General features: G+C 34.3%; 2 protein-coding genes and 1 long non-coding RNA gene across 3 annotated transcripts; 1 reads left to right on the top strand and 2 right to left on the bottom strand.

Annotated features, from left to right (window-relative positions):
- Nucleotides 1-206: 206 nt before the first annotated feature.
- Nucleotides 207-4,641, bottom strand: LOC119192139 (annexin A7-like). Its single transcript, XM_037445977.1, has 5 exons — nt 4,525-4,641; nt 3,849-3,920; nt 3,444-3,575; nt 2,150-2,307; nt 207-660 (listed from the first exon to the last, which is right to left on the bottom strand). The coding sequence occupies exons 1-5, from the start codon at nt 4,638-4,640 to the stop codon at nt 650-652; spliced, it is 489 nt and encodes a 162-aa protein (XP_037301874.1). The 5' UTR covers nt 4,641; the 3' UTR covers nt 207-649.
- Nucleotides 4,642-5,492: 851 nt separating this feature from the next.
- On the bottom strand, nt 5,493-7,228 carry LOC119192138. Its single transcript, XR_005113581.1, has 3 exons — nt 6,910-7,228; nt 5,832-6,026; nt 5,493-5,590 (listed from the first exon to the last, which is right to left on the bottom strand). It is a non-coding gene; the product is annotated as an uncharacterized LOC119192138 (long non-coding RNA).
- A 550-nt stretch (nt 7,229-7,778) lies between these two features.
- LOC119192137 (p53 and DNA damage-regulated protein 1) lies at nt 7,779-8,174 on the top strand. Its single transcript, XM_037445975.1, has one exon. It carries the CDS (start codon nt 7,779-7,781, stop codon nt 8,172-8,174), a length of 396 nt encoding a protein of 131 aa, XP_037301872.1.
- Nucleotides 8,175-11,643: the final 3,469 nt, after the last annotated feature.

An 11,643-nucleotide genomic window follows, 5' to 3' on the forward strand; every position in this document is an offset into this window, starting at 1 on the left:
AGTCTCAAATGATCTACTTTGAATATTTACCTATGTTTGATTAAAACAATTCAAATATTAATACCCTTCGTTAAAGTTGGTCGGTACCATTGGTTGGTGTAAAGACATGTTAATTATTATTTTTCTATCATCAAAATCATTGTGAATTTAAAAATCACATATCTCCAGTCACCCCCTTCCAGACATTTAAATAAAAATTAACACAGTACCATTTCATATTTTTATTCCTTATTAATTCCTTATTATCTAAAACATATAATTACGAATGTGTGAATGTAAAGATAAAAAGTTACAATACTTTATTGTAATTCTAGTGACACGTTAGTCATTTCCGCTGATTTATATAATTATTACTACTATAATCACTAAAATTTGAGAAATAATCATATCTCACTTTGATATAAAGTCCATTGCTTAATATTACTTAATATATATTGGTTAAATTAGCGTAATATTTCACATAATAAATGTCACTTTTAAATATTCCAAGTTTTGTCTCATATTGTCATTTATTCAAAATATTCCTAACATGTAATGGCCGAAATTGTGTCATAGTTGTACATCCATTAGCTTCAAAACATTCATCCAGATATTTTAACTGACTTTGTGGCATAAACTTGTAATTTTTATTCTGTTATATTCAAACAGATCACCAACCGCCTGCAATACAAACAATTATAAAAGTACTACATTATCACTGCTTTACCTAATGTAATTAAAAATATGATTGTGCCATCAAATGACATAATATGCTACATTGTAATATTTGTTTTGGATATCTAAATCCAACAAGCACTGTTAAATATACTCATTCCCATAACTTACACTTATACCATTTCGAAAACTGTTAGTAAGGAATCTAGAAAGTAGAATGTGCATTAGTAAAATGTCCAACTGCAACTACCACTTTAGTATTTTCTTAAAATTTGTCATAATTTCTATTACATTACAAAATTGAACAGACTTTATATAGTTTTGTATATAACAACTATGATTTGTTATGGTTTATGCAATTCTAACAAATAAAATTAATATCTCTTATTATTAATATGGGCTGTTGTTATCTTTCATTTACAGATTGAACATGATAGAGTGTCTTACTAAAGCAGGTCATTGGAGGACATTTATTTGCATAATTTTATTGAAAAAAAAAAAAGTTGTTTGGATATGTGTAATTTGTTTTATGAAAGTCGACCTTACCATTCAACTTCTTATTTAAATATAAACCATTATGTCTACAGTAGGAGCCTTTATTGGATAATTTATGTCCCTCTGCCTGTTCAAACCCTTTATTTAGGAACGGTATCTAGTGGAAATTTATATCAAATAATTGTGTCTATGGTCTATTTCAGCTGTGAAAATATGAAACTGTTAAATCCATGTGATTTAAAGATATGACAAAAATCTGAAAACCATAAATATCTACTTCAATAATAATAAAACGAAGTTACTAATACAAATTACTGGTGCAATAACAGTGTTTAGAGAACAAACTGCGTAAAATCACGACTGTAGATCCAATAGTTTAGCTTTAATTGCGAAGTTTAGTGGGAAGGTTAACTTTTATAAAACATTATACAAATTTAAACTTGTAAATTACGCACTTTCGCGCGACGTACATAGAGATTATTAAATTGAAGCATATTGATATTCTCTATGGACCAGCTTCAGTTGATCATGTAACACCTTGTATATACCTGTTGCTCAGAACTAATTTGCCATTTTTAATGAGATATAAATAATTTGTTATTCATTATAGATAAATATTCTAACTATTTTACAGGACTAATTCAAAAGAATGATTACAAGTGGAATGAGTTGCAATAGTCAGTCCTGTCCTTATATGCAATCTCTTCCTAAAACACTTTGTTAGGGATTAAATGTTAAAGTAAACAGGTATGGAATGATTATTCACACACATTCGAATTATTAATTACTGGTACTGGTACTTAAGGTCATATGACTACATATTGTGAAATACTCTCGTGTATGTAAATATGGTACTAAGGAATCTATTTTTTTAAATAATCTATAGAAATATAGAATATTTCGTCATTCTACCAAACCATTCACACCAATCGACTAGAGAAAAATAAATTGCTAAACAAATTGTGACTTATAGTGAGTGTTCAATATTTCCTATACTTACCATAGTTGTTGTAGGGCTGCTGCGGCTGCTGGTACGAGTTGTAGGAGGGCTGTGAGTAGGAGTCATAGGCGGGCGCCGCGCCGCCGTACGCGGGCTCCACGGCGCCGTAGCCCGCGTCCCCCGCGCCGCCCGGGCCCCCCGGCCCGCCCGGCCCGCCACTGTAACCAAATTGATGCATATATCAGCACACCGCAGCACACTATCACCAATGCAATTGGACACTTAAAGTTTGTCAGTAAATTAATTGGTTATTATACAGTCATTTCAACACTGTCATAATGTAAAACCAACAAAAAGATTTTTTGGAATCTACATTTTCCTGATAGACATACATATTTTCCTATATTATCCCTCTGAAAATCTTTTCAATTATCCCAACGTGTTATGTCAACAATTAGTCCAAATAATTGAGTACCACTGTAATATTATAATTGAATACATTTTCCTTTTAGTAACCACTAGCTTCCGCTCGCAGCTTCGCCCGCGTGGATTTCGGACTTAAAAAATGGAGGAGGTGCTCAATTTGTCGGGATGTTTTTTTAAGTATGGTGGTATGCAGGTGGTCCGATTGTCCTGTCAGGGTCTGATGATGGGATCCTGGTGAAATCGAAGGAAGCTTATAGCATGATTCAGTATTCACGCGTGATGGCTTATTATTAGCGTATTTCATGTATAACTTTGGTGTTTCTATACCGATTTCTATGATTCTTTTTATGGAATATTTAATAATTTTAACTTTTTAATTAGGGATGACTGAGAGTGTTATAAACGTAAGAGTAGACAAATATAATGAGAAAGCTTCGAACTGCTAAGCTATCGGGAGTTACACGTGTTATTGTGAGTCAACCATAAAAGATAGACATATGCTGTCGTGGGATATTTTTACATAATTTTAAGGAGAACATTTCCGTCATACATGATTTCTGCGTAGCTTTAACCATTAAGGTTGCACACGCGACGGAAGCTTAAAAATGGACTGGACTTCTCCCGTTTTCCCAACATTTCCCTTTACTGCTCTGTCTTCTATTAATTTGTAGCGTGGTGAAAAGTATACTATAACCAGCACAGGAGTATGACAAATAATTGTACCAAGTTTCGTTAAAATCCGTCGAGTAGTTTTTGTTTCTATAACGGTTATACAGACAGACAGACAGACAGACAAAAATTTTACTAATTGCATTTTTGGCATCAGTATCGATCCCTAATCACCCCCTGATAGTTATTTTGGAAATATATTTCATGTACAGAATTGACCTCTCTACAGATTTATTATAAGTATAGATTAAGAGCTCACCTGTAACCGTCATTTTCGTAATTCCCTTGGCCACCAGTAGAATATCCGTAATTAGAGCCATAACCACCAGAATTGTAACCAGAGTTGGTTTGTGCGGGCGCAGGCGCCGAGTAGTTGTTATCTTGATATGAACTAAAAGCAAACAACATCATTACCACACAGTTCATATGCTAAAGGGATAAAATATATTTCATTTAAGTATTCAGAATCTAAATTATCTGCATTTGTGTATCAGACGGCAATTCCTATCGATTAGATAGTGATCATCATAAGCAAATAAGTATTTCTTATTTTAGGGCACATGCATAAGATGCAATGTATTTTTCTCCAAGCCTTAATTAGCCAACAGAGATCTGAGAATGATAAAAAGCTGGAATACCAAAAATCTTTCAAGTTAGTATTTACCTAGGCGTGTTGTACGAAGGTTGCGCGTAAGGATCCGCCGCCGGAGCCTCGTATGGTTGATACCCCGTGTGTCTGTATAGGAAATATACGGATCTCATTAGTTTACAGAATCCTACAAAATATATCTTAAACTTCTTCAAGTTTAATCATCAGTAAGTTGCGTGATCGTCAAGCATGTATCAGACGGCACATTCCTATCACAACTCGGGTTCATCATGTTATATTGAATTGTCATATTGCATTATACAATATTGACTTACAATCACCTTAATACTATACATATTTAACTATACATTAATTAATTATTCGGGTCTTTACATTTGAAATTTAAGATGTATTTGAATTGTATGTGTCTAGCTTTTTATTAGAAGATATTCAATGAGATTTGAGTCTCTTTTTTACTTTACACAGTTAGTCAGAAAATAAAGTGTATGTCATAATTTTCACAAATGTGAAATACTTGTTATACTTGTCATTTTAAAATCTCAATATATAATGTAAACAATTTCACCTAGAAAACTATATCTAATAGATTTAGATTGCTTTATAAAAAATATGATAATTTTTTTGAAAGTATGGCATTTCATAAACCCTACAAAACAGAGTAGTGAAGCTCTTGTTTGATTACAGATCGGTTCAAAACACAATTGAAGTTTATATTCTTTAATCTACTTACGAAGGGCCATAGCCATTCAGCTGCAATGAAGAATTGTGTGGTGGCACAGACTGCTGATACCCACTTGCGGGTGGTAGGCGAGCTCCGCCGCCACCGCGTGGCCCGTCAAAACCCATTGCCACAAAGAACATTAAATATAAATAATACTCAAGGTTTAATTTTTTTGGTATTTGACAACCAAACTAGCAACACGAAAAATACTACAAACCTGCCGCGTTTGGGTGGGCCTCCTGGACCGCCGTGGGGTGGTCCGCCACCGCGCTTAAATGGTGGGCCTTGTCCCGGTAAGCCGCCAGACTGGTGCTGCGGAGGTGCTGGTCTCGGGGCAGCCTGTGGTGGACCACTGGGTGCCGGCCCCGAAGCAACCGGGCCTGGGTGAGGACCAGCCGGCCCGGGCGGGCCAGGAGGCGCACCGTGTCCGCCGCGGCCACCACGACCTAAAACACAGTAGAGGTATTTGATATTTTTATCACTGTGATATTGTTCATTTATTGGATATATTGCTTATGTTCAACAAATTAAATAAAAGCCTAGTAAGACTAAAATGTAATAGAATTTACTTGATAACTACTGATTGTGTAGAATTTGTGTTCAATCGAAGTTTCAGGCTCGGGAGTTTCGACAGGAACCTCCCAACCACAATTGAAACTGAAATTTCATCTGTAAACCCACACAGAGCCTTCGGCCGTGATCGTGGCATCGGACCGTAGTGGAGTGGAGAGTGTCAGTTTAAGATTGCACTAGGATATGCAATCATCATAATGTTCTAGAATTGATAAATCAGTTCTCACCTTTTTTTAAATAATAATGACTAAGTTTTTTTTTACATTTTATCAAAAAATACTGTACTCAGTAAAAAAGTGTAAGTGTAACTAATTTAGGTTTCTACTTCAGTCATAAAAATTTGTTTAGGTCAGACACAAATAATAAAAGTTTATTTTTAAACTTACCTCGCGATGGGCATGCCACGCCCCCTCTGTCGCCACGGGGCCAAAGTCACCACGACCTCTACCACCCCTCCCTCGCATGCCCCCTGGACCTCCTCCTCTATTGTTGAAGCCACCCCCTTCAAAATTATTTTAAAATTTTATTTTCAGAATTTGCTGATCGATTCCCTCAACCAAAGAATGTTGATTGTTGATACTTTAGCTACTAACAAAAGGTTATATTTTTGAGAGATTTGATTTTATAGAAGTATACTTGGGAGTTGGACGATTGAATATTAAAAAAAAAGGTCAGGCCACAAAACCTGGGAGTTCAAATGATGCAATGCCTAACAGCTTTACTTAATGGGTTGAGAGGCTTACTTTGTGGTGGTGGTCCCCGAGATTCAATTGTTGGTACTGGATGAGGACCTGGACCTTGGGGCCAGGCATGAAGCCTCTACCTCCTCTGTCACCACCACCCCTCATAGGGCCTCCACGGAATCCCCTTGGTCCACCACGCATAGGCGGACCTCCACCTCTTGGTGGGCCTCCGCGCCTCTCATCACCATACCACCCCTGAAACAAATACAAAATGCCTATAGTTTAATCTTTGAAAAAGTATGAGGGCCATTGAGAACAGTAATATCAAATCAAAACATTAGCCTTTTAATGACAGATAATGCAATAAGCAGGTAATTCAATATCAAATTTATATTTAGCATTAAAGGCTGAAAATGGAAAATACCAAAATAGGAACAATCATCAAAACACTACATAATGAAGGAGTAAAAATCTATACAATGTGTTTAACTTTCACAGTTCAAATTATTCTGTCAAATGTAAGGTCGACGTCTGTTTTTTAAAACAGTGTGACTATCTAGAATTATTAGGATTGGCGATAATAAAACAAAAAGTAAATGGACTGTTTATGAACTAAGGTTTGTATACAACATTCTTTATTAGTTTTTCTACACAAAATTGCCTGTAGGTAGGATAAGCCGATCGCCCACTCAAGTAAAACGGCGTGCGGCGCCAATTTCGTATTGGGCGCAAATTTCAATATGTTTCTATGAAACTGAAAAACGAGTAATAGGGATGTCAAGCAGGTCAATAATATGCACAGCCAAACTTCACGAATAACAGGTCTTTATTATTACATATTTTGAAGTTTAATTATCGCGTGCAAAAATATCCCATATCCATCACTCACGAGCTCAGATTAAATTATTAAAATTGAATTTACGAACGCTACACCGAAAATAAATAAAACCATATTTGGTATTTGCAAATAAAGAAGATATTACAATAAGAACAAAAGCAAATGATCTCGAGTAAGTTTAATGACCTATATGCATAACGCGTTAGTCATTATAACCTCAAAATAAAATTTCATTTTAATAACTTTATCTGAACTCTTAAGTTAACGCGCCTGGTTTAAACAATAAAATAGAATGCTTACCTTCCACGCATGTCAAATCCTCCACGTCCTCTTAAACCTGGAGGACCACCGCGTCCACCGCCTCGGAAACCTCGGCTTGGCGGTCCCTCCATTGTTTCTGTACCAACAAAGAAATTACCAGCAAATTGAATCACGATACTTATATAGCGTTTATAATATTATCTTGGAACTTAATTTACTTTGCGAAATTTTATAGAAAATACTATTAATTTCCAAAAAAAAAGTAAAACGACTATGTTTAACCAACTACCACGCTAAAATTAAATGCATAATGGCGGTCCGGGGGCGCAGATAGAATATCCGTATTCCGAACTTCCGTTGAAGTAGCGGAAGCCAGTGTTGCCAGTATAGCACTCTGTAAGTTCCCCAAAAGTTTTCTTTAATCGTTATAAACCTCTCTAAAAGCTAGAATCGTTAGAAATCATCGATAGGAAGAGATTATAAGATAACATTTGAATATGACAATTATTGTAGAGTCTCTGAGGAAGAGTCTAAAACATATCAACAATACATAATTTTGGTACTTTGGTCCTCTCACCTCTGGGCCATTGCCTTCCCAATATAATGGAAAAATATAAAAAAAAAAAAAAAAAAAAACAAAAAATAAATAGAATTAAAATTTAATTTTTTAATATGTACATGTGTTATGTTGATCAAAGAGAATTATAATATTTAAATATGGAAAATATATCATAACACTACGCTCAGAACAATAACAAGCATTATTCTGTTGCTTGTCATTGTTCTGAGACACTACGTTAGAAAAAACATTACAGAAGCAGTTAGCAATCCATAATCCGATATTCAGATTTTTAGCACTGCCTAAACTTGTATATTTTTTATGTTGTCAAATTTGTTGAGTAGGCAATATGAATACTGACCAGGAAAAAGTTCTAAAATATTTGATTTCAGTAGAAAAGCTCGCTGAAGAAATATTGTCGGATAGGCGTGAAATTGTAATGCTAGATGCAAGAAGAAATCACAATAGAGAAGCATTGCGCGACATATCGAAATCACAGCAAAAATGTTGGGTGACTGTAGGATCCGTTTTAATTAAACATAATTTAGAAGCAACAAAGAACCTCCTCGAAGCTGATCAGAAACAGTTAAATATAGACATTAATAAACTGAGAAGTGATCTTAAAATGAAGGTAAATAACTTGAGAGACCTAGAAATGCAGCCTCCCGTACCTGGATTAATGTTAGTACCAATGTCTCAAAAAGAAACTGAAGGGATGACAAGCGCTGGACTGTTCTCATCATGATGCTAGTTTTGTTTTATACTTTAGCATGCAGTTCTGCCCATGTTAGAGTTTTGTCCGGAATGAAAACCTGCTATATATTTTCCCATAATAAGCGATAACCTATGTCCTTCCTTATAGTTTAAGTTTACACTGTACAAACAACTGATTGGTTTAATGACTTGTAACTTATAATGTAAAACAATACAATATAAGTTACAAGTCAGTTAGGATTCACTACAAATTAAAATCTTGTGTCATATCCTTAGGTAGCTTCCATTACAGTAAGTAAAGTTATTTAATTAACGTTAGTTAGTGATAAGTTGAAAAAAAATTAATAATCATGGATATATCGGCCTATAACATTTCGTCATATTAAATTTTAAAGGCCGAAATATCCATGATTATTAATTATTTTTACGTTTTTCTTTCAACTGCGAGAACTAATCACTAACTAGACGTGAATTTAATTTCTTTACTTGCCAATACTTGTTTAGTTACCCAGATTAAAGCCGAAACAAAATGTATGAAAATGGACCTTGAGCTACCACCTTAAAGTAAATTACTAATGTTTAACAGACCTTAGTATGAAGTGTACTCAATGTTGCTTAGTCATTTTAGTGAGACATTAATGATTAGCTATAAAAGCATAACAGGTGGGCACAATAGTTACTTTTGCATTTATATTATAAGTGAGAATTATGCTATGTTCAGGTAAAAAAAAGTAATAACAAACTCTCGCTATATCTAAACCTTTCATATATCTCTACTGTAATTGGTGTAATTGGCAGATCTGAACTTATTGTTATAAAAATGCTTATTGTCTGTATTCATTTTCTGAATATGATATCAATTACCCCTAAAGATCTATTTGCCATTCACATATCCATAGTAATGGTCTCATTTGAAACAGAGGTCAAATATCTAAATATTGTAGAATTAGTTTGGGCATAAATATATATTTTACAGTTGGATATGTGACATATTTGAAACAGATGTATTTAGAAAATATGTATTTAAATGACTTTAAATGACTTTTTTAAAAAAAAGCATGTATATTTGAAATACTTTTTGATGTTATTTTTTGTTTACTTAATACTGTTTTTCATCTATTGCCTACTATCATTGAAACAAATTTATAAACTTATTTAAAATTGTTAATCCTGAACACAGGAGGCGTATATTACTGTGCATATTATAAGCTTTTGTATAGACCATGCTATGTAGTTTTAATTGAGTTTACAACTATAACTATCTTAAACAGGTAAAATTGAAGAGAGATGGATGGCCAAATTCACAAAAAAGTAAACTCGCTTTTGAATATGGTTTCACCCACATTGAATTTGGTTGATAAAGACTTAACAACAGGTGGGCTATTAGCTTCGCTTACTTTTAGAGACTATACAAAAAATAATTAATGTCTACCAGCCTGAAGTTCTTAAGTGTTCTCTATTTGTTCAAGCTGACACAAGACCAAATATTATCCTCAAAATTGTTTCAGAAGTTTAGCTGTGAATTATGCATCATATTGACAGACTACCTTGTGGATAAATTATATTCATATTAATAAAATGAACTTCCTTTTTTAACATGTCTGAGATACAGTTAGCTTCAAATGAATGTAGGTACCTATATAAGGAAGAAGCTTAAATTTCTATGATACTGAGTAATTTGAGGCTAACTGAATGGTAGGTAGTGTACATAGACTATGACAAAATGTGGGTACACACTTAAAAAAACATTCCCTATTAAAAATACCCTACTAAAAGCAATGACGTTTTACAAATAGACGCGTCATACACTAACAAAATTGCACATAAAAACAGCGCAGTATATACTATAGTCGAAAAAGAAAAGTTTTCCTTGGAAAACGCGGGAAACTTGATCGTGGCGGGAGCATATTTTTTCTTAATAATATTTTAATTTATAATTCTGTTAAAAGTGATCAGTCTTGAATAAGTTTGTAAGTATATATTACTTCTTGTTACGCGCCGCTATCCTAGCCGATGACATCGGGCGTTTCCGGAAGTATTCGGCTGCGCGGGCAGGCTGGCAGAAGAGAAGATATGTCACGCGGCGACTATTCTCTCAGAACAATGACAAGCATAGAAGTAACACTATGACATTTGAGTGTACTCTGTCTTAGACAGCAAGAAATTTAATTGTGTTGCGATCTCATCTGACATCTTATCGATATCGATAGATGCGTTATCTATCGGCTATGGTAAATTCACAGACCTGCTAAAATTAACACTTTTCGGTCAGTCAACTACAAACCGCTGCAAATTGCTGCTATTTTAGATAAAGGCTAAAAAAAGATATCAAAACCCTGATTTGGTATTCAAGTACCAGAAGAAGTCTGGGTATATAAAAGCATTAGTTAAGAAGCTGTTAAATTACATAAACAATGGAACTACCGGCTTTCTTCCAACAAAATTTTGTCCAATTTTCATTTGCTATTTACAGCAGTTTTCATGCCTTCCGAAATGTCATTCACACAAAAATGGTTTAGCATTTAGATAATTAAATTAAGCAAATGTTAGAAATTTCGGAAGGAATGGAAACCGCTGTAAGTAACAAACAAGAAATCGGCAAGAATTTCGTCTAGGAGAAAGCCAGCACCCCTTCTGTTCTTTTCTGACTTTCTTAGGGATTAAAAGATACCCAAGAGGTGTGATTTGACAGAAGCTACTAAAATGGGACAGTAAAATTAAAACACAGCGGTATCATTCATGGCACATATGTTTGATAACTTATTTCAATGTTAATAAAACTTTGCCGAAATGCTTTGAGCAAACACGGTGCTGTTTTTTCCAATGCCAATTGGGTTCCTTTTTTTCCTCATAACATCATCTTTGGGGAATCTGCAATGAAACACATTGTATGAAAAACACTATGAAAATCAGATAGTTTCCTCGACCCCAGCCTTCGCGCACGGTTTCTAAGTGGCTTTTACCAGTACACCACCGTATATTGTAAGTAAAAGGCAATTTATGCAAAATAGTAAACTACAATATACTAACATCTATGTTATCGACAGAATATGCAGCACAACACTTGAACTCGACTACGTAAATTGGTAAAAATAAAAAATACTTAATAATTACTGTATCGAATGGCCAACAGCAGATTATAATATGACTACAGCATAATAAAGTATAATTAATAACACTTTTTGCACTTATGTAGAGGGTTTAAGCAAATATATTGGGTTTTTTGTTTACTCACCGATGGAAGCTGGTGATTTCAGTTTCATTTTATTTACGAGAAGAATGAGATTTACATCCTACAATAACGCAGGCCATTGCTTGTTCGTAGGGCTGTATTTTATTTAAACAGCACTGTGCATTTATTAAAATTAACAACAAAAATATTACAAAACATGTAGCCACTTTTGAAAAGCACGCGCTGAAGTATAACGTAACTAAATTGTGTGGGCGCGTTTGTGACATTGTTTTGAGGTTGGCAAGTGGGCACATTTGACATTTTATTT

This window comes from Manduca sexta, unplaced genomic scaffold (assembly GCF_014839805.1).
Source record: "Manduca sexta isolate Smith_Timp_Sample1 unplaced genomic scaffold, JHU_Msex_v1.0 HiC_scaffold_2394, whole genome shotgun sequence".
NCBI lineage: Eukaryota > Metazoa > Arthropoda > Insecta > Lepidoptera > Sphingidae > Manduca > Manduca sexta.

Coding starts and splice junctions, on each gene's coding strand:
- LOC119192137 (XM_037445975.1), top strand. CDS start 7,779: ATGAATACTGACCAGGAAAAAGTTCTAAAATATTTGATTTCAGTAGAA.
- LOC119192139 (XM_037445977.1), bottom strand. CDS start 4,640: ATGGGTTTTGACGGGCCACGCGGTGGCGGCGGAGCTCGCCTACCACCC. Junction 3,921..4,524: donor CTGAATGGCTATGGCCCTTC/GTAAGTAGATTA, acceptor TTTCCTATACAG/ACACACGGGGTATCAACCAT. Junction 3,576..3,848: donor CCTTCGTACAACACGCCTAG/GTAAATACTAAC, acceptor GTTTGCTTTTAG/TTCATATCAAGATAACAACT.